Consider the following 21,703-nt stretch of genomic DNA (forward strand, 5'->3'; position numbering starts at 1 on the left):
TAGCTGGGATTCTTGCATTCCCTCCCCCAAAATGCCCCCAGCTGGACAGTGATCTGCAGTGACATCAGCAGCTGGCTCCAGGGAGAGGATGGGTCCCCCAACACAGCAAGGAGCCCCAGAAAGCCCAGGAGAGGCTCTGTTTTCGTCCTGATGCCTGAACACTTCCCTGGGAAATCTGTTTTTTGCAGAAGTACCTGGGTGCCGTGGCAGCTCTGCAAGGCTGGGTTAGGGAGGGAGTATCCCACATTCCCAGAGGTGCCCACTCATGTGCAGTTATTTCCTTAAAGCCCCAACTCCTGGAGTCACTCCAACCCCACAGGAGCCTGGCTTTTGGCAAAGACTTCGCTGTTGTGGGCAATTAGGGAAGGGCTTTGCAAGGCAGAGAAAGCCCAAAGGTGGGTGTGAAAATAAAACCTTCTCACCTTGAGGTTGCCCTGAAGATGCATCTCGTGGCCCTCAGGTCATCTCACCTGTGGCAGAGGTGGATGTAAGGGTTTTGGGAAGGGGGAAAATCGCCCTCGTGTGGCTGGGAGCAACTTGGATGCCGATGAGCTGCTCTCTAACTCCTTCCTGCCCCGGAGCCAGGGCCCTTGGGGGGGGAAAATCCACCCCTGGCATGGCTGGGAGGAGCAGGGCTGTGACAGAGGAGCAGGTGCTGAAGGGTTAACAGGGAGTGTTTGCAGCCAGTCCCTTGTCACCAAGGAGAAGGGATCAGCCCTTGGGAAGGAAACAAAACACCCACAACCCAGGAGGGTGATTTCCTCTCCCCGAGCAGCGAGCAGCATTACATCCCTGGGACCCCAGAAGTGACACCAGGACAGTGTCACCACCCCGTGTGGCACGGAGCAAGTGGCACCAGGTGAGTGTGGCTGCTGGGGAGGTGGGCTGGGGACAGGACTGGGGCAGCTCCTCATGCCCCCATCACCCTTTTCCCTCAACCTCCTCCCAGTCTTATGGCACAATGTGGGGGACACCGGGCACGGGGGCACGGAGCATCCGTCCCTACCAGTCCAGCCAGCAGTACCTGTACGCCATGAAGGAGGACCTGGCAGAGTGGCTGAAGGAGCTCTATGACCTTGACATCGAGGTGGGCACCTTCTTGGAGGTGCTGGAGACAGGGGCTGTGCTTTGCTCCCACGCCAACCACGTCACCCAGGTGGCCGGGGAGTTCTCCCGTGCCTGCCCCGACGTGGCCCGGCACCTTCACCTGCCCACCTCCGGTGTCACCTGCAACCTCACAGCACAGCCAGGCACCTTCCAGGCCAGGGACAACATCTCCAACTTCATCCAGTGGTGCAGGAAGGAAATGGATATCAAAGGTAGGATGCCAGGCTCCAGCTGTCCCATGTCTCCATGTTCAAGTCCCCTCCATGTTTTCCCATGTGTCCCCCAAGCCCAGCGCCACCCCGGCATGGGACAGCACCATGTGCCTGCATCCCTGGGCTGGCATCCCTTGTACAAGGTCCTTCAGGCTTGGCAGCAGCTTTGCACAGTGCTGGCACGTGACTGGAGTGTTTGCTTGGGTGCAAATATGCACAGGAGGAATGGAAAAGGAAAGGGTGGCTGCCACAATGTGTCCCTGCCAGGGACAGCATGATCCCAGCCCTAAGGACAGCAGGAGAAATCCTGGCTTTGAGCAAAGCATCTGTCACCCTGTGCTACCACCAGGGCTGCCCAGGAAGGGGAATGGCACAGAGCAAGACGTCCTCAGGCTCAGACACTGAGTTTTGTGGCCTTGGGATGCCATGAAACAGCTGTAGATGCCCAAAAGGAAAGGCTCTTCCTCCTTTATCATTTATCCCAACTCTTGTTGAGCCCAACCACATTCCTGGTGGGATGGCTCCGGTGAACAGCACCCTTTTGGGTGGGGTTTGACTCGGTCTGTGCCCCCCCATCCCCTCTGCCCCCATCCCCACGTGCTGGCCCTGGCTCAGCCCAACCCTGCCCTGCCCAGATGTCCTGATGTTCGAGACAGAGGACCTGGTGCTGAGGAAGAACGAGAAGAACTTCGTGCTGTGCCTGCTGGAGCTGGCACGCCATGCTTCCCGCTTCGGAATGCGCGCCCCAACCCTGGTGCAGATGGAGGAGGAGATCGAGGAGGAGCTCCGGCAGGAGATGGACCTGCCTCCCATGGACCCTGCCCTGCCCCGGGCCCCCAGGAAACCACGGGACCTCAACAACCTTGACCTGATGGTACAGAGGGGCGTGGGGTGGGATGGGGATGGGCATGGAGATGGATGGGCATGGAGATGAATGGGCATGGGCATGGAGATGGATGGGCATGGGCATGGAGATAGATGGGCATGGGCATGGATGGGGATGGACATGGAGATGGATGGGCATGGAGACAGATGAGGATGGGCATGGCCTTGCCAGGACCTTTCCCAGCAGCCCTGGTGAGGACCCATCCCTGCTGCCTGCAGGTCCAGCACCTGGTGAGCCGCTGTACCTGCCCTGTCCAGTTCCCCATGATCAAGATCTCGGAAGGGAAATACCGTGTGGGGGACTCTGACACCCTCATCTTTGTCCGGGTGAGTCTGCCCCACCCTGTGCTTTTGGGGCAATAGCATCAGGAATTCTGCTCTGCTGCCGTGACCCCTTTTCCGTAATCCCCCAAAAGGAGCCCGAGTGGGAGTTTTGACCATTATTTCCAAAGCAGGGCAGCAGGGAACCTCAGCCCTGAGATAGATGTTGGTATGGATCTAACAGCCCACGTGTGTGTGGGACCAAACCTGACATCCCACAGAGCCAAAGCCTGGTCTCACCCAGCAATGGGAACACTGGGATGCTCTGAATCCACCCCTAAGCCCGGCCAAAGAACTCAGCACATAAGGACAAGGATTTTCCAAAAGGATTCCTATCCCTCTTGTGGTGACCAAACCAACCTGTCGGGACGGCCGCAGGAGCCGAGCCAGGGACGCAGCCGTCCTTTGGGACACCTGGTGGCACTTGCGGCGAGCCCAGAGCTCTCGAAGCCCGGCCGAGCGTGCCACCCCCAGGCTGCTGGTGTCCCACGGCATGGACATTCCCGTGCAGATCCTGCGGGAGCACGTCATGGTGCGGGTCGGGGGCGGCTGGGACACGCTGGAGCACTACCTGGACAAGCACGACCCGTGTCGCTGCACCTCTCTCTGTGAGTCCCCGCGTCCCCAAACCCCGCGGCTGGGTGAGGCGGGGCGGGGGAGGGATCTGCGTTGGTTTTGATGCTTCTCGGGGACGTTTTCAAGAGCGTGTCTCGTTGTCTTGCCGGGGAATGTCGGGTTTTGGGGACTTTCTTTGGCTTTGGTGGCCACTAGAGGTCATGGAAGACTTTTGGATGGAGCCGGACCCCAAACGCCACTTCGCAGGGAGCGCAGCTTTCGGCCGGCACCCTCGGGGGGCTGGACGCTGAGCGATGGCTGGGTGGGCTGCACCCGGGGGTGGGTGCAGGGGACAGGGCTGCTGAGCCCCCCGCGCTGTCCGCACAGCTCACAAACAAGCCTGGAAAGCGCGGAGCCCGCAGCGGCAAGTGCAGCACGAGGTCCGGCTGTGCCCGGCCCCGAGGGCGGCCGCCCGCAGCCCCCAGCCCGCGCTGCTGGTCAGCCGCTCCCAGAGCCCCCTGCCCCCCGTCCCCTGGGGGGGCCGTGTCACCCCCGGCCCTCGGTCCCCGGAGGGCTCGGGTCGCCAGCCAGGTGCCAGCCCTCAGCGGGAGCCCCGGAGGGTCCCTTCGGGCAGGTAAGTGCTGCGGAGATCCTTCGTGTCCCGAACTGCCTGGCTTCAGAGCGGCTTTTCTCACATCCTGGGATTTTTTCCCCCCCTTCCCTTCTGGAGATGCCCAGCCCCAGGCGGGATGGGAGGGGTGCAGCAGCTCCCTGGCCCCTCTCCGCTGTGTCTCCCTGCAGGCTGCGGGAGCCGCCCGCTGTCCCTCTGGGGAGGCAGCCGCCACCATCCCGGTCCCCTGCTCGATCCAGCTCCCCCGGGCACGGGGCGAGGGGCCGGGCACTCACCCCTTCCCGGCTGAGCCTCCCGAACGGCCCGGGAGTCCCCAGGGCACCGCAAGGGACCAGCGCAGGGAAACCCCCCCCTGCGGCACCGGCACCGGGCAGGGCCGCAGCGCCCAGCCCACGGACGGTACCGGCGCCTCCAAGAAGCGGCCAGCAAGGAAGAAAGTCATCCGTGGTGGCTGCCAGGCCACAGGAAAGGAGACCACCCGCCACAGCGACACCCCGAGCCCCCAGTCCCCTAAAGATCCGTGTCTCCAGTCCCCTAAAGGTCTGCACCCCCTCCTCGCACCGGGATGCCCCGGGAGACCCACGGAGCCTGCAAAGCCCACGGGAAGGGAGGCAGCGAGCTCCTGGCCGGGGCCCGCAGCCCTCACCCCGAAATTCCTCCGGCCAACCCCCGAAACTGGACAGAGGGGTTAAAGCCCCCATCCAAGCCAGCCCGGCCCCCTCCCGGCCGCCCGCCCCTCTGGGCCGTTCTGCAGAGGGCTGCGAGGGCTGCGCCGCCGGGGACGGTCCCCAGGGGACACGGCAGTGCCACCCAGCCCCGAACACAAGGGCTGGCGGTGCTGAAGGACCTCGGGTGCCAGAGGGTGAAGGCGGGGGAGCCCGCGGCCCCGGCAGTGGGGCTGAGGGGCTCCGGGGGTGCAGCGGGAACACGCAGCCCCCCGGCTATGACAGGGTGGTGGAGGAGCTCTCCCGCGGGCCGCAGCCGCTGCGCCCCGTGGGGATGGGGAGCCAGGTCCCCAAAACACCGGCACGAGCCGCCCCGCGGCTCCCAGCCCCGGGGGAGGCAGAGAGGCCGGGGCTGGGGGCCCAGACCCCGCGGGGACCCAGGGCCAACAACGTGGGCAAGCCCCGGCGGTGCCTGAAGAAGCCCGAGCGTGTGCCCTCCATCTACAAGCTGAAGCTTCGGCCCAAGGTGCGGCCCCGGCGGGACCACAGGCCGGGCAAGCGCCCCTCGCGCATCCCCACCCCGCTGGGGCATCGCCCCCCGGCCCCCCGCGGCCAGCACCGGCCCTCAGGGCCCCCCCGAGCCCCCCCGAGCGGCAGCACACGCCCCACGGCCAAGCCCTCCCCGGGGGACAGCGGCACCTGGCTGACTGATGATGATGAGGAGTCGTGGGTCTGAGCCCAGCCCGGGCGTCCGTGGGGACGGACAGACGGACGGGCCCCTCCCTCCAAAGGTGGGGGCGATGTTGAAGCTGAAACTGAAGCTGAAACTGGAGCTGCGGTGCCTGAGGATTCCAAGGGTGACAAAATGGGACAAACCGAGGGGCCCCACCTCACCTTTCAGAGCTGCACCCGCTCCTTCCCGGTGAATTTTTTTTCTGTACTGGTAATCCTGCTAAGCAGGCACTTTTGTACTGGTTTGAGTGGGAAAATCCCATCCCAAATTGAGAGAATGGGATGTTTTCTGCAGGAGGAAGGGTTTAGGCTCCCCAGAAGTGGGGACACCCCACCCTTGACATCCATAAAAACCATCTCATACCTCAGTGTTCCCCCTCTGCACCACGGGACCTGTGAGCCTCGTGTCTGGCAGCTCCAAGAGCCTTCAGGAGTGCTCGGGTCACTCAGGTCAGGGGGGTCACAGAAGGAGACCCTTGTTGACCCCCGTGGTGGTCAGGGTCCCTTCTGGGGTGAAGGATGTCACCGAGGGTCACAGCAGGCACTGCTGCACGCCGAGCCCGCAGCCAGGGACCCAGCACTGCTGTTTGTGCAATAGAGATGTACCAAAACTCTTCTATTTCCACATCTTTTCTGCGTGGGTGGGGAGGGAGAGAGGAGATAATCCTGATGTGGGCACAGCAAACGTCCCTCTGAGAGCCCCACAAGGCCCAGGAGAGCCCCATTTCCCACGAGAGGATGAAGTCAGCCCCACTTCCCTGCAGAGGAGCAGCAAATGTGAGCGCTGGGATTTTGGGAATGCAAAACCTGCTGGCAAAAACACTCCTGAGGCTGGTACGGAACAACGGGGACAGACCTGATTTTTAATTCAATTTCAAAGAAGGAGGTGCAGGGCATCACAGGCGGTGTAGACACCTCGAGAATCTCCAACAAGGAGTCCGGGGGGGAAAGGGAAGCCAAGTCCAGGCAACTGGGATGCTCATGGCGCAGGAGGAGGAGGAGAGGGAGAGGGAAGCATCCTCGGTGGGGCCGAACCAAACGCAGGCATCACCTCCACGAGCACGGGGGCAGAGACCTGGCACTGCCCTGGGCACAGCAGTGAGAAAACCCAGCCTGGGCCAGGCCCAGGCTGCTCTCAGCAGGACCAGGGTGGCGTTGGGTGAGTGGTAAATCTGTAGTAAGGTGTGAGTAGGGCCGCGGGGCGCTGCTGCCGTGCTCCCGTGTGCTCCGATCCCTGTGCCCAGCTGGACACCTGGGATCTTCCTGCCTGGGATTCCCTGCCTGCCCCCAGGGTGCCACCACCACCACCACCTGCCCCTTCCTGGGCTCTTGGGGGAAGTAGCTCTTTGTAGCCCTCGTTTTTTCCCGGGAGCTGGGAAATGCTGTCGAAGCAGTGAGAGTTGTTATTATTACTAATATAACTTCCTCTGTCTATAAAGTACAATAGAATATAACAATTATATTTATAACCTTTTTTTTTCTTTTTTTTTTCTTCAAAATACTAAATAGATGCTATAAAAACCTGTAACTAATTGTGCTATAAACTGCAGGCTACAGGGTTATAACAAACAATGTATTGGCTTAGTCGTTGATATGTGTACGTCGGAGCACTTTATAAATGCTTTATTATTAGCATTTACCAAGGAATTTCCTTCTCAGACAATTTGGAGGGATAAAGCTCGAGCCAGGGATTGATAAGTGGACTTACACGTGTTGATAAATCCTGACAAGATGAGCTTGGATGGGGGAGCCGGGTTTGCCATGAAGGCCAGGGATGGTGACAAGTGCCACTGCCCTTCCCGGCTGAGATGGACCCGTGTCCCCCCTTTGCCTTTCCTCATTTTTTTCCTTTTGAATTTTGGATCAAGGGGTTTGATTCCCTAAGCAGGGAGAGAGGAGCAGGATGTACCCCAGCCGTGGGGCAGGGATGGGGAGGTGAGAGGCACTGGAGCTCAGCTGGAGCTGCCTTTGATGGGAAGCATTTCCAAGAGCACAGTGGGGCTGCTGGGCCATGGACACCTGGCTGTGGTGGGAGAGAGGGGTGGCTGTCCTGTTCTGCTGCCCAGAGCAGCCCTGAACCCCTCCAGCTCCTTGTTACAGCACGAATCACGGAGATGGTTTTGCTGGAGGATGGATCAGACACAGATCCTGCCTCAGCAGGTGAGGATGGTGTTTCCCTGCGTCTCACAGGGACCAGCCACGGAGAAACCACGGCCCTCTTGGCCTCTTGCTCTCCCTTCACCGCCCCAACATCATTTCCTAACAGGGGCTGCCCTTTGCCAACCCACCCTGCAGGGCAAGATGCAGATGAGCTGCAACTCTGCTGCAAAAATAAACCAGAAGACTAAAAAAATTAAAAAAAAAAAATAAATAAAAAATGGAGGGCTCACTTTCCTACTAGGGATATGCAGAGAGGGAAAAAAAAAAAAAAAAAACAACCAAAACCCAAAAATCAAACCAAGAATGCGACTGGAAGTGCTGCTCCAGCTCCTTGCTGCTGCCGAGGCTGCCCTGCCACGGCTGCATGTCCCCGGGATGGAGGCGACATCCCTGTGGGAAAACCCGGCGGGGCGGGACCTGGTGGCGCTGCCGGTGGCTGCGGTGGCACAGGGACACCCCGGGGGCTGGGGTCCGGGACGAGAGGTAGCAGAGGGGTGGTGACCTGCCCGGCAAGGAGCGTTCCCAGATTATTTGGTGTTCACAGGCTGCGGGGAGGAGAAGCCTTCCGGGGCTGTGCTGGGGCAGAGGGGAGCTCCGAGCCCCGGGAAGGCAGAACTCAGCTCCTGGGGATATCAGGAGCAGGACTGGGATTTTTTTTTTCCCCCCCTTTCTCGCTTTCCTCCAGAAATTCCACCTGGAAATCCGACCCTCCGAGCCAAAAGACAGCCCATGTAACCTGGCTGCTCTGCCCTCCATGGGGAGAAATCCCAGCTCCACAAGGGGAAAAGCAGGACTCCTGTTTCCCCACAGGGATAGAAACACCCCCAGGACACCGGGAATCAGGTGCTGGATAATTCCCTTCCAGGAGCAGGTGATGGCAGCAGGCAGCAGCATTGCCGCTGTGCTGCCAGGGCAGGAACTGGCGAGGATGAACCGAGAGCCAAGAATCTGGGCACCCTCTGAGGCACCTCCAGGGCCGTGTACAACCCCCCGGCACGGCTCTGGCCCCAGGCCCTGGGGGCTTGGAGAGAGCTCGGGGGGTTCACCAAAGCCCCTCCCTCAGCCCTCGCCATCCCCAGGCCGCCTGGCCACCCCCCTGCCCCGACCTGGCCACTGCAGCACCCTGCGCGAGGGTCCCCAAATGTCACGGCAGGGGACGCCACCCCCAAGGTGTCTCCAGCACAGCTCCCAGGGAGCGGAACCGGCGCTCCCCGAGGACGGGCGGCCCCAGAGGCGGGGCCGGGGTCCCTCGGGGCAGGGCGGGGGGCTCACATGATGGTGCAGCGGTTCCTGCGCAGGGCGCCCTGGAAGCGGATGGTGGTGTGGACGTGCTTGCAGCGGGCGCAGCCCACGCTCTTGAGGAGCTCGCTGAAGAGCAGCAGGATGTGCCAGTTGTACTTGGCCGAGCACTCGATGTAGCCGCACTTCCACGTCTTCTTCACCAGGTTGGAGACGTTCCAGCGCGGGATCACCCGGCCCCGCTGCAGGTCCCGCTTGTTGCCCACGATGATGATGGGCGTCTCCGAGGTGCCGATGACCCTGGGGAGGGCGGGCGGTGAGGGAGGACGGAAGGGGACGGAGCGCAGAGTGACAGCCCGGCCGGCCCACAGAGCTGAACCCATCCCAAACGGGCTCTGGGCTGTGGCTGGCCAAGAGGAGCAAGCCTTGTCCCCGTGTCCCTCTCCATGGCCAGCCACCCCTCGTGCCGTCTCCAGCTGCTCCCCCACAGGGGACACCTGCCTGGGTTCCTGCTCTTCTCTTGGTTTTTGGGCTCCCGTCCCTGCAAAGGGGCTTTGTGCCAGTCTAATATCTCTGCTGCCAAGGTGTACCCCCTCGATGCTGTACTCCCTCGCCAGGAGCCACGGGGCTGTGGGGACGCAGCATCCCAAAGCCATCCCTACCTTGTTTCCAGGATCTGCTGGCGGATGGTTTTGATGTACTCGAAGCTGTCAAAGCAACAGATGTCATAGACCAGGATGTAGGCATGGACACTCCGGAGCCCCCTGCAACACACGTCCGCCCACTCCTGCAAGGTGCAGAGAGGGATCAATCCTGGCTCAGCCCCTCTGCTGTGCCTGGGGGATGCCCTGCCCTGCCCTGTTTTGGGGATGGGCACCCCAAGGAGGCTGCTGTGGCAGCAGGAAGCAGAGGGGCTGCCCATTTCCCCAGCCCTGACACCCAGCACCCACCTCTGCTGTGCCCTGACCCATCTGTGTCTGCCCCCAGAGCTCTGCAGCCACCCCCCACCTCCAGACATCCCTTATCCCCCTCGGTAATCCAGGGGTGAGGAAACAGGATTTGTCAGCCCCAGTTCCACTCCTGAGTGAGGATTGCAGCCTAATTACAGCACAGCGCTGAGCTGGGAGTGGGGCTGAATGCAGGCCCCTGGCCTGGGTGTAAAAGCTTCATCCTCCAGAGCTGCTAATTGGCTGTGTTAATTAGTGGTGCACCCTGGTTTTTGGGGCAGGGCAGGTGAGGAGAATGCTGAGCCCCATCTGAGGTCTGAGGGTGATTGCACCAGCAGCTCTGTGGGTCAGAGGGGGAAGGTGACAGCAGATCTGTCTGGAGGGGACATGGGGACAGAAAAGGAGCAGAGGCTGCTCAGGAACTGAGTCTGCAAGAGCAAGATGTGAATCCAGGGCAGAGGCAGGCAGGAGTGGCCTCTCTACAGCCAAAATCTGGAGCTGTAAGAAATTCGTGCTGTTAGGAGACCCTTGGGTTTCTGGGAACAACGGGATTTTTTTTTTCCCAAGTAAGAGTGAAAACCTGCCTCACTTGAGGCACTTTCCCACCCCAGCAGTGGGCCCCGGAACGGCAGCCCCTGCAGGCAGCACTGCAAAACCCTCCTGAGTGCCTCTGGAAAGGAGGGAGATTCTCCGGGGAGGAAAGACATCACTTCTCCCTGAGCAAACCCCTTCGGAGCCATGAATCAGCCCTTCCTGAGCTTATAATCAGAACGAGCTGGGGACAGGGAGTTTTTGGGATGTGTGTTGATCTCTGTCACAGAGGGCAGCACGGGAGGGAGCAGAGTGACACCTCCCCACCGAGGGGACATGCTGGGGGCATCCTCAGGCTCAGAGGCACAGGAGGATGGAGCAGCAGCCTCTGGGTTACTCCGAGTCCTGATAAATCTGGGGCACAACAAACTGCAGCTATTTCACCGTGCTGGGGGCAGCTTGCTGGACGCTGCGAGGTCAGGATGGTTTTCCTCATGCAGTGCAGGTTTCCTGGGATTCCTGAGCTGGAGAAATGTTGCACTGCGGGAGCAGGATGTCAGAGAACTGCTGGCTCCTGCTCCTCTTCTAGGACAGCACTGCAGGGATGTTTCTCCTGGCACGGAGCTGAGTCCAGCGATGTTTCCCAGCAGACAGAGCCCTATCCCTCACCATGGCCCTCTCCTTTCCCCTCGGAGCCATCCCTCTGATCACCCTCTCTTCCCTGGAAACCTCCATCTGTTCCCATCGGCCGCCTCCTCTGGAGTGCAGCAAGGCAGGGAGTTAATGGAGTGTGTAAACATCAGCTCCCGTGTCAATAAATTAACCTTTGCTATTTCAGGCTGTTTCTCACGCTGACCTTTCGTTCCCTGCACTCACCCATTAATTTTCAAACCTTCTCCTCACCCCTGGAGTGCTCACTTCACCTCCTGCCCAATGGCACAGGGACTCTTGGAGCACTGCATGGCCCCCGTGACCCTGTCCCTGCCGGGGACAGGGACACTGTAACCAACTGAGGTGGCCCCACTGGTGGCACTGCCCTCCAGCAGCCACAGCTGGGAACCTCCAGCTCCTTTCCCCACAGTGGTGACACAGCTCGTGCCCCTGGGCATGGCATGAGCTTAAAATTCCCTTTTCCCCCATTAACTCCATCCGGAAGTTGTTGGCACCGGTGACAACGCTTTCCAACCCCAGGCTGCCTTTTGGGGGTGCTTTGGAAGCACCTGAGGGGGTAGAGGAGGAGCTGGTGGGTTCACAGCTCCAGGAACAAGCCCAGGCGATGCTGGAGGGGGCGATGGCCACTACCAGGAGGGGACAAGCTCTGGCTTGGGCCGTGCATTGGGGCTCTGGCTCTCCAGGAACCCCTGGTTTTCAGCCAGGGGTGAAAACCCCTCTGCTGTTGGCTCTGACAGCCACGGAACTGGATCCCAGTGCTCCAGGATCCCAGCTGGATGTGGCTGTGGGCAATGCCAGAGGCACACTCCTTGGAGAGGGATGCCATCTCTCTTGTGTTTGTTGTCCCCAAACTTTAAAATCATGAGGATCCATGAGGACACGTTCCCTCATTTAGCGACCAAACCTTGTCACGGGGAGAGAAGCATCCCCCCAAAAAGGCAGAACTGGACCCCCACAGAGTTTAACAGCAAAACCCCACGGGGATCACTGGAGACCCCCAGAGCTGGAGGCCCCCTCAGGTGCCCCCCTACCTGCAGGGTGTTGACAGGGAAGGCGGTGATGGGGGGAAAGTCCATGATCTGCAGGTCGTGGACGTGGCCGTTCATGACCACGGCGGGCAGGTAGACGCGGCGGGCCGTGGTGGGCACGCAGACCTCGCTGAACTCGTTGTACAGGAACTGCCGGACTATGGCGCTCTTGCCCACGCCCTGGGCTCCCAGCACGGCGATCTTGAAGGTTGCCACCATCCCGCCGCGCGCCGGCCGCTGCCCTGGTGCTGCCCCCGCGGTGCCGAGGCTGCATATTCCCGAGCAGGGGGCCTCAGCCCCATTCAGGATGCATTTCCCCTCCGGGACTCCCCGTCACTGCAAGGCCAAGGAGAGGCTGGTCAGGTCTGAGGGACACCCTGGAGTTACACTGGTGATGTTTTTTTCCAGCAGGAGCTGTCCCTGAGGAGCAGGAGGGGACAATGTACCCAGGGGTCTCGGCATGGCAGGACCTCAGGGTGCCCCTTGGAGCCTCCCACCCCGGCAGCCAAGGAGAGCCAGGATTTGAGTGAACTTTATTCCAGGAAGGTTTTCACAGGCACGTTCCGCCCTTTCAGTACCAGGACAAGGAAAGGGTCTGTCTGCAGCCCAGGGGTTGCTCAGCCCGGCAGCAGCAGGGTCCCAGGCTGTGCCGGGGACTCAACCCACGGCCACTGTCACCAGCTGCTCCCTCCCGGTGCTGCCCCAAGCCGGGGAATCCATCTTCCCTCCGCTTGGACAGCCGGAATTGCCTTTTCCCAGGCGGGGGGAGATCGCTCAGCGCCTGCGAGCGACAGCTTGAACATTTCGTTTCAGGCTTTCAGCGGCTGGGCAATTAACTTGATGGGGACTCATTTGCAAGCCAGCTGACAGGGTGAGCCCAGAGCCACCACACGTGCTGGGGCCGGAGGGGCCCCGGGGCAGGGCCCACGTGTGGGGGGACACGGGGGGATAACCCACACACAGGGGCTGGGGAGCTGAGTCCGAGGAGCCCAAACACCCGCTGGCCCCGGGCTCCCGACCAGGAGCTGTGATGGGGACGACAAGGGCGAGGGGATGGGTCCCACTTTCACTCTCATCTACAGGAAGCAGCTTGTGCTTTATCCCGAAGTGTGGATGCTTGGACCAATTTCTGATGCTCTGGTCCTAAATTTTCCCTTAAAACCACCCCCGAAGTGCAGGACAGCAGCTGGAAATGTCAGGTTCAGACACCCCTGTTCTGCCTGTCTGATGGAGATTATTTACCCCAGGGGGAGCCTGGGCACAGAGGTTCCCACCGCTGCGTGCTGGAGTGGCCAAGCTCCCCGGGATCCCTTCAGCTGGGCCACGGTCCACACCATCCTCACGCCCCTCACGCCAGGACTGCGGACTCTGTCCCCCCGGGCTGCTGGCACTGTCCCCCGGACTGCTGGCTGTCCCCAGCCCCGGCAGTGGGAATGTTTCTGTGTCAGATGCAGCGAAATGGGGGGCGCAGGAGCCCCCAGGCCCGACCCTGCCAGGGCCTTTCTCCGCCAGCAGACAGCACTGTCACTGCAGGTCCCGGGGGGCCACTCTGCTGCAGGGACAGCCCCGTCCCCACAAAGCCTTCCTCCTCACAGCAGCGTCCCCAGCTCCTCTGCGGGGCCGGAGGGTGAGGGAAGGACACAACTGGAAAGCCAGTGCCCGCAGGGCTCCCTGGAACTGGGGCACAGGCTGAGCCCCGCTGTGCCTCGGCCAGAACCTCATCGCCCTCTGCGCTGGCACGCGGGGACCGTGCACCCCAAAAACATCACAGGCCGACCCGGTGGTCCCCGGCCCTACAAGCAGCTCTGTGGAAAACTGAGGCAGAGCGGGGGGACCCTTCGGGGTGGGATGGTGGGGCAGGGACCAGCCGCGGGTGCTCGGGAGCTCAGCGCCAGGCCGAGCTCCGCGGGCTGCAGGGCCGGGCGGGGGCTCGCAGGGGGCTCCCGGGAAAGGTGGCTCCGGCCCCCGCCGCGACCTTGGCCATCCTGCCGCGCCTGGGGCACTGGAAGGAGCAGCCCCTGAGCCCCGTAGGGCGGGGGCGGCGGCGGCATCCCTCACCCCACACCCCTCACCCCACATCCCTCACCGCGCACCCCCCGCACACCCCACACCCCCCGCACCCAGAGCCTCCCGGGGGTGCTCCGGCCGCGGTGGGCAGCGCAGCACCCCCGGCCCGCGGGGTCTCTGGGGCTGGAGGTGATCGGGGGATGCCGGGGGGAGACGACACCCGCACCCACCGTGCCGGCGGGCGAAGAGGAGCGGAGAGCACCCGCGCTCAACTTTCGCTGGGAACCCCCTTGTCCCCTCATCCCGGCCACCCCCGGCCCTGCCCAGCGGTAACTTTGCCCCCCTCCCGTCCTGCCCTTCCCGGCGGACCCCCCGTACCTGGCAGCGGCGGCCCGGGCCGGCGGCGCCCCGGCGGGCGGCGGAGCCATGCGGCGAGCCCGGCGCGGGGCGGGCGGCCCCGCTGCAGAGCCCCGGCCCGGCCCGGCCCCCGCCCGGCGCGGCGACACCGGGGGGCGGCGGCGGGGAGCGGGGAGCCCGGCCGGGGCACGGCGGGGGGGGCGGCGGTGTCCGGGCAGGGATGGAGGCAGCGCCCGGTGGGATGGCGGGGATGCCCAGGCGGGAGGCGGGCAGAGCCCGGGGAGGGATGGAGGGAGGGAGGCAGGCAGAGCTCAGGCAGGGATGCAGGCAGCGCCCGGGGAGGGAAGGAGGCTCTGCCCAGGCAGGGATGCGGAGGATGCCCGGCGAAGGATTCGGGCAGTGCCCGGGAAGGAAGGAGGCAGCACCCGGGAAAGGAGGCAGGGAATGCCCAGAGCGAGCCGCAGGAATCCAGCAGAGACACCGGCTTCTCCCGGGGCTCTGGGGAGGGCCGACGGGAAAAGACCCTCCCATGTCCCCCCTGCAGTGTACTGGGTGCAGCGCCGTCACCCCTTCCCTCCCCGGCGCCTCCGGCATCCGTGCTCTCATGCCCAACCCGGACGAGTCCCACGGGCCAGATTCCTTCGGGGGAGGTGGGCAGGAGCCCTCCCAGGGAGTCTTTCCCTCCTCCGACACTGCTGCTCGCTGTGGTCTCGGGCACATCGCTTCACCTCCGCCTGTGCCGGCCCCTGGCCCGCGGGCGGGGCTGGGGGTTTCTCTGTGCCCGGGGGGGACACCCTGAGCCCAGGCGGGCTGCAGGCCCCACCAAAGGAGGGACATTTCTGTTGCAGCGTCTGCATTTTTGGGTCACCTCGCACGGAGCATTTTACCTGCGCGCTGGACAGAGGGAAGATGCTGGCTGCACCGCCAGGAACATGGTCCAGGCCCCCGGGACGCGCTGCTGATGGACTCCCTGCAGCCCTCCGCTCCTGGAAACAGAGCCCAAAGCCCGCTCCGGCTCCCTGTGACACCAGCGAGCACCGAGGTGTCTGCACAGGTCTGGCGGCGATCACACGGGCTTGGCTGAGCGCGAGCAGCGGCTCAGCCGGGCTCCCCCCAGCCCCGTCAGCACCTTTGGCTGGGAAAAATCATCTCCGGGGGCTCCTCTCCAGGGCGAGGAGGGGGTGCAAGTGGAAACACAACGCCACATCCCTCCTGGGGGACAAGGGGACGGCAGACACGGCCCCACGGCTGGGGGGCACAAGGGCAGCTGGCAAAACGTGCTACAGCCCTTGTGCCACCCTGGCACCAGCACCAGGCAAAGGGGGTGACAGTCCCTTCGCCGTGTCCCACGTTACACCCGGGCTGGCAGAGATCCGGGCGTTATTTCCCTGCAGAGCCGCCCGGTGCTCGCAGCAGAGGAATATTTACGTGTCCCAGGGGTTGTTACCAGCCCGAGATGCTGCTCCCCTTCCCCGCATGGCCGTAAAGCAGCGCCGAGCCCTGGAATGTTTCTGGGAGAGCGCAGGGATCGGGCTGCACGTGAACTCTCCCGCACAATTCAGGCTCCAGCCTCGGGGCTATTTTTAGCAGTTTCCTCCGAGATGCTCTTCAGTTGCAGTTTTATGTGTGAAATTTAATATACGAGATGGGGGAGGGGGGCTGGATCCCAGCACGTCCCTGCTGGCTGGGAGGTTTATCCCAGTCTCAGCGACACGAGTCCAAGGCAAACCTGAAATCCTCCACCCAAGAGCTCCTGTGTGCTGCTGTGCAGGTGGCAGCAGGGGACAGGCAGAGCTGGTCAGCTCCTGCCTCAGCCACATCCAAAATCCTCACCTGAGCCCCTGCCTCTCCCCACACCCCACCATGGGCTCAGGGACCTGCTGTCGCTGGCACGGAGCAGGATGGGTGTGAGGCCAGTGGGAGCAGCAGGGATTTTGGGGAGCCCACCCAGCACAGCGGATTCACCCCTGCTCCAGGCAGAGCAGCAAGGAACAACTCAGGAGTCCCTGTCCCACAGCCTGCGTCTCAGGAATGGGGAAGGTTCTGGGGACCAAACCCCCCTGGCAGTTCCCAGCTCAGGGAGCATCACCTGTGTCCCCCGAGTGCCATGGGTGACACAGCAGATGACAAACCCAGCTCCCAGGGGTTGGTGTGTCCCTGCTGACAGGGCACAGTGTGTCTGCAAATCCACAGCAGCAGCAAAGACCGAATTTTTCTTGAGGAACCTCTGGTAGAACAGGGAGGAAGAAACCTTTCCCTTTGCCACAGGACATGAAGGGACAGCTGCTGACAGGGCAGAGCCCTGAGCATCCCATGGCAGCTTTAATTCCTGGTGGGCCAAATGCTGCTGCAGCCTCATCCCCGGCAGGGAATGATGATCCCATCCCAGGCACACCAGGGATGCATGAAGGGAACACAACAGCAAGATCAGGGACCCCAAGCCAGCCTGCCGTTGTTACTTGACACATGAACCTGCTTCTAACACAAAACCATCCCAGTGCAGGGTAACAGAGGGTGGAAGTTCCCAAAAACCCAGGTGTGGCTAAGCTCAAGGCTGGGCAGGGTGAGGGAAAAGGTTACCCTGCTCCAGAGCAACACCCCCCAAACCTGCTGCTTGTTCTCTCGGATTTCTGAGCACTTCAAGTACTGAGTTTGGGGCTGCCCAAACTTGGCTCTGGCCTGGCAGAGTCAGGTTTTGCAGCCCAACCCACCTTGCTTGACATGGGAACCAGAGGCGGCAAAGCCCTCTGAAAAACAACAGCAGCAGTGCAAAGCAACCCAAACACACCACTGACTCCCAGGATTTTATCATTTCACCACAGGGAAAACAGGTCACACTACACCCCCACCTGGGGCCCCAAAAGGGCTAAAGGAATACATCCATCTTCTGCTCCTCATCTGAATCTGTCCCTGCTGCCCTTTGAGATGAGGAGAAGCAGCTGTTGGAGGAGCAGGGAAACTTGCTGCCTCCTCCCTCTGCAAGCCCCAAATTTGGGGGTCTGTGCTGTAGAGGCAGCTGGTGGAAAAAGAAGCCTGGTGAGTAAAGAGCCTCCTTCCCACCAAATCCAGCCTTCAGCCCTGCTGCCCCCCTGGGCAGAGCCAGCATCAGGGGAATGGCTCCTCTCCCCATTCCCACAGAGCCACACGCAGCCAGAGCCTCGTGGAAATGAGTTTATTGACACGGGGGGCAGGAAAAGCCTGAAGAGCAACACGAACAGAACACTCGAACGAGCAGGGGCGGAGTGAACGCCAGCGACGAGCCCTGGCTCTGCCCCGGGGTGACACACCCACCCCAAAAGCTGGGAAGGAATTTGTCAAGAGAAGGGGGATGCTCAGCAACCCCTCCCCACGTCGAAGCTAAATTCTCCTCCCTGCCCCAACACAGCATCGCACTCAGTGCCACTGATGCTCCCTTAATTGCTCCGTTAATGATTTTTACACCACACCCGCAGGGTTTGGAGCAAATCACCTCCCAGCACACATGGCAGGGCTCAAGGGCTGAGTTGCTCCAGCTCTGCCCCACTTTCTTCCCCCCAGCCAGAGCACAGGGGTTCCCACACAGGGACACGACCTTCCTCAGGGGGTGCAGCTCCTGGGCCCTGCTGGAGCCTCTCCCAGGACACTGTGACCTTTTCCCAGCATTGGTTTCTTGGCTGCAGTCAGTGCCAAAGCCCTGATGAACGATCTCCCACCGTGAAACATTTATTGACTTTGAAAGTGGCATCTAAAAGGACAACAGGGGGTTGCTACACGCAAGAGCTTTGTTAGCTGGGGAGGAGATGTCCAAGCATGCTGGGGAGGGCAAGGCTGCTCTGGATTGGGGCTTGGATTAAGCAGGACAAGCTATGGATGGAGCAGGGACATGCAAGAGGCTTTGCTTTCACTGATGCTGCTGAAGCACTGAGTGGTTGCAATGGAATGAGTCCACAGCTGTGGACTGGAAGGGAAACAATCCTGGCTCTAAGGGACAGGTTGGAAAAGAGGGGCCAGGGCATGGGGCTGCTTGGGACAGGGACTTGGAGCAGGAACCTGGCTGGCTCTGGGCACAGAGTGGAGCTGCCAGCAGGGGAAATACTTCCATGACCTGCTCCACTCAGCCAAGCTAGAAGCTGGATGCCCCAGGCAGGCAGGGAGCAAACATGGCCAAGCCCAAACCATCTCTCACCATGCCTCAGCCTGGGTTTTGGGGGCAGCATGGCAACAGGGAGAGGCACTCTGCTCCCCCGGCATCCTGGGGCACTGCCAGCAGCAGCCCCTCTCTGTAGGGGCCTGACTGACACCTGCAGCTCCACTGGGGAAGCGGCATTACCACGTTTGGATGTGCCACCACGAGCCTGGCAATCGCTGGGAGAGGAGGGCACAGCTCAGGGATGGCTGAGAAGGCAGCTCGGCCTCAGCAGGCACAGAAAGAATGGGAGGAAGAGGGGCTGCACATGGGTGAGGATGCAGAGACCACACCTGGAGCTCTGGCATGAGCCTTTTGCTCTAAGTTCCTTCATTTCAGCCCTGTTACCTATCCAGGCCTGCAGCTCCTCCCCTCACAAAAGCAGCCTCACTCCTCAAATCACCAGCTCATGAGGCAGGGAGATGGCTGGAACGAAAACACCATCGAAGCAGTGTCAGTCTGCCAGCACAAGAGTAATAAAACCCCCCCTTTAGGGCTCCATCCCCCTCCTCAGACCTAGCTGATGGCTCTGCTCCTAATTCCCCGAGACCGTGCTCACCCTGCTAGAGCCCCATGTCCCTGCAGGGCTCCCAAGACTTCCTTGCAATCACCTTCCCTTTAAGCCAATTACAATAGAAAAACTCAAAAAAAAAAAAAAAGTATAAAAATATAAAATAAAGTGCAGTGTTACGTTTTTGACACTTTTGCCTTGTTTTAATGAGCGGATGTGTGGTTTTTGCTCGGTGTTCTTCTGTTTCTCCAATGAGCGGTTATTTTACAAAATCCAAACTACACCTAAAGCCATTTAGAAAACACTGAACATTGGCACAAAATGGGAGAGAAGCCCACGAGAACGGATGGGTGAGGGGCGAGGGGGACACGGGAGTAGTTTGAAGCAGTGGTTACAAACTCCATGGACGCTAAAAATACCAAAGGGGTTTGTTCCCTATCGTCGTTAGCACGTGGATACTAATTGCTACCTTGTTTAATCAGTGCCTTTGACTGAAATCCTACACATGAAGACAGCTGCTTCCAGTTACGAGTGCTCTTCCCCTGCTCTGGCGGCGAAGGAGGCTCTGGGGACCCCTTTTTCCCCCCTCCTTCTGCAGGGTGAGGCACAGGCTCCATCTCCTGTTAGTTTTTCAAGATGGCATCGTAGGCCTGGTAGATGTACTGGGACACTTCTGGAGCTCGGCATTTCAGGGAGAGCTGTGGAGAGGAGAGGAGAGGTTAGTGCTGGGGAAAAGGGGGGCAGGAGCTTCCTGCCACGGCCACAAAGGCAGCTGGGAATGGGCTGGACATGGCTGCTGACAATCACATGGAGTATTTCTCCTGCTTCCCTGATCACCAACCTCAAACTGCCCTTTCAGAGCTTGCTGCAAGCAGGAGGAGGAAACCAAAAGTAAACTCCCACTGTGGGGTTCCCAAATTTCTCAGGAAATGTAGGTGGCCCCACAGGTAGGAGGAAAGGGGACATGGTCCCAAACTGAGACAAGGGACCTGTGCCTGTCCTCAGGCTGCAAATCACAGCACTAAACCCGAGGGCTTCTAAGGATCTGCTGCTCAGCCCTGATGGACAAAAACTTGGCTGTCACTCCTCTCTAAAGCAAAGATCAGGCTGACACCAGGCTTGCAGCATCAAACCTTGTGCAAACACTTTAAATCACCTTCCAACGCTCACATTCACCCCGCGGCTCCCCAGACCACAGATTTCTCTTGAAACTCCTGGCACAGCTTACAACAGGAGAGATAAATCCTCTAATAGCAGAGACACACAGGTCCCTCAGAAGGGCAGTGAAGTCCAAGAGAAGAGTCACAGGGGTGCATGAAGCAGGACAGAGAGCACCTTCCCACCAGCCACAGGCTGGTGCCAGCACAGGGCCACAGACAGCCGGGAACACGGCGGGGCATAAATTTCCCCTTGGCTGTAAGAGGGGGAAGGGCACCCTGGCAATGCTTCCTTGCTAATATCTCCTGGCTTTATCTCTGGGTAACCTTGGCAAGTCCCTGCTCATTGCTGAGCAGGCATTGTCCCAGCTCACTGGTGGCAGAGCAGGGGAATTCTGCTGCTCCTCGCTCTTCCCGCGTTAGGCACTCCTCACCCCCCAGAGCCAAATTAACAGCATCTCCCTCAAAACACAGCGAGCAGGGAGGGAGGGAGAGCAGGGAGGAAGAGCTCAGGGTGTGGGTGAGGCAGCAGGAGCTGTGCCATGCCCTCTGTGGTGAGCCCTCACCGTGTAGTTGGGGTTCCCGGGCTGGATGCGCAGCTCCGCCAGGATCCAGATGCCGTTGGTGAGTTTGAGGGACTGGTAGAGCATGTCCTGCCCCTCCACGTTCCTCTTGGCAATGGTGTAGACATTGTTGTTCTGCAGCTTGCTGGAGACAGTGTCTTGGGAGGGGAGAAAAAGCACATCTGTTAGCTCAGATCCATCATCTGCAGAGACAGGGGAGCCCTGAGGAGCATTCCCAGGATGCAAGGGCACAGGGAAACGCTGTCTCCTTTCCTGGGGACAGGAGCACACGTGACACGAGGAGGAAAAACTGCCAGTTCTCTCCATGGACCCACCTCATTGCCTTCAGGCTGTGATCTCTTGGTATTTGCTCGTTTTACAGGGCTCTCATTGCCCTGGGTCACTCAGGACTTGATCAAGGTGAGACTTTCAAGGCTGCTCAGAGGGGAAGAAGACTCTGCTGTACCCCAACCAGCTAGAGGCAGCCAAAAATTCAGAAGATAAAGGTGGAAAAGAACAAAGATCACAGCCTGAGGTTTGCTCAGGTTCTGAGGTCCTGTCCCAGCCACAAGAGCTCCCTCCTACTTCCCTGACACACAGACACTTCTGGCCAAATCAATGTCCTGCAAGAGAATAAAAATCCTTTCCCTTTTTTAAAAAGCGATTACTCGAAAGGGTACAACCCCTCCCCAGATACTGTCTCTAGATCACAGTTTTAACACACAGCCTGACCTCAGCCCTGGCAAATGAGGTGTGATTTCAGCTGCACACCTGGATGGGTGTCACTGTCACACACATTATTTCTAAGGGACTTTTTGAGGAAACCAGAACAGGCAAATGCACAGAACACCAGGAGCCAAACCAGCAGCTCCTGGATGCCAAAGGGTTTCTCAGTACAAAGCAGAGCAAACATCAGGCTCTGGATGCCTGTAAAGGGGCACAGTCACACTTTGGGTGGAAGCTCCCACACCTGATAAGCATCACTGGGAAATTCCCAATCCTGGTGCCCAACAGGAGAAATTTAACTCCCTGCTGGGGCAGCTGGAACACTTTATGCCTTAAACCAACTTGCACTGAAAGCCCAGAGAGTGGGAATGTGGGATCCATCTGAAGGAGCACAGGGAGCAGGACAGCAGCAAAGAAGCAGCACAAAGTGACCATGCAGCTCTAATCCATCCTTGCACCTACACACACACAGATCCACAGGGTGCCACATTGAGAATGGACACCAGTCTGTGCTGAGGGAGCAGAGAGAGGA

The 21,703-nt window shown here is 60.4% G+C and overlaps 3 protein-coding genes across 7 annotated transcripts in view; 1 reads left to right on the plus strand and 2 right to left on the minus strand.

Moving 5' to 3' along the window:
* The first annotated feature begins 961 nt into the window (after positions 1–961).
* Positions 962–6,804, plus strand: GAS2L2 (growth arrest specific 2 like 2). Its single transcript, XM_066202223.1, has 7 exons — positions 962–1,319; positions 1,955–2,193; positions 2,424–2,531; positions 3,037–3,133; positions 3,468–3,714; positions 3,882–4,110; positions 4,252–6,804. Exons 1-7 carry the CDS (start codon positions 962–964, stop codon positions 5,110–5,112), a joined length of 2,139 nt encoding a protein of 712 aa, XP_066058320.1. The 3' UTR covers positions 5,113–6,804.
* A 911-nt stretch (positions 6,805–7,715) lies between these two features.
* RASL10B (RAS like family 10 member B) lies at positions 7,716–14,988 on the minus strand. The gene is made up of 4 exons (XM_066202107.1): positions 14,937–14,988; positions 11,689–12,021; positions 9,170–9,294; positions 7,716–8,807 (listed from the first exon to the last, which is right to left on the minus strand). The coding sequence occupies exons 2-4, from the start codon at positions 11,902–11,904 to the stop codon at positions 8,537–8,539; spliced, it is 612 nt and encodes a 203-aa protein (XP_066058204.1). The 5' UTR covers positions 11,905–12,021; positions 14,937–14,988; the 3' UTR covers positions 7,716–8,536.
* A 3,913-nt stretch (positions 14,989–18,901) lies between these two features.
* Positions 18,902–21,703, minus strand: part of AP2B1 (adaptor related protein complex 2 subunit beta 1) — a 75,200-nt gene continuing 72,398 nt past the window's right edge. For all 5 annotated transcript variants that reach the window (XM_066202284.1, XM_066202288.1, XM_066202283.1 and 2 more), the window contains 2 exons: positions 20,449–20,603; positions 18,902–19,423 (listed from right to left, as the gene is read on the minus strand). In XM_066202284.1, the coding sequence (XP_066058381.1) occupies positions 19,349–19,423; positions 20,449–20,603 (230 nt within the window). In that variant the 3' untranslated portion in view covers positions 18,902–19,348. The remainder of the gene's footprint in view (positions 19,424–20,448; positions 20,604–21,703) is intronic.

This window comes from Chamaea fasciata, unplaced genomic scaffold (genome assembly GCF_029207755.1).
Source record: "Chamaea fasciata isolate MVZ Bird 193981 ecotype frontalis unplaced genomic scaffold, bChaFas1.0.hap1 SCAF_21, whole genome shotgun sequence".
NCBI lineage: Eukaryota > Metazoa > Chordata > Aves > Passeriformes > Sylviidae > Chamaea > Chamaea fasciata.

Excerpts from the sequence above, each read along its gene's own strand:
- RASL10B (XM_066202107.1), bottom strand. The coding sequence starts at position 11,904 with ATGGTGGCAACCTTCAAGATCGCCGTGCTGGGAGCCCAGGGCGTGGGC. Across the intron at positions 9,295-11,688 it reads TCCCTGTCAACACCCTGCAG|GAGTGGGCGGACGTGTGTTG; the intron begins GTAGGGGGGCAC and ends TGCACCTTGCAG. Across the intron at positions 8,808-9,169 it reads CAGCAGATCCTGGAAACAAG|GGTCATCGGCACCTCGGAGA; the intron begins GTAGGGATGGCT and ends CGCCCTCCCCAG.
- GAS2L2 (XM_066202223.1), top strand. The coding sequence starts at position 962 with ATGTGGGGGACACCGGGCACGGGGGCACGGAGCATCCGTCCCTACCAG. Across the intron at positions 2,194-2,423 it reads TCAACAACCTTGACCTGATG|GTCCAGCACCTGGTGAGCCG; the intron begins GTACAGAGGGGC and ends TGCTGCCTGCAG. Across the intron at positions 4,111-4,251 it reads CAGCGCCCAGCCCACGGACG|GTCTGCACCCCCTCCTCGCA; the intron begins GTACCGGCGCCT and ends AGTCCCCTAAAG.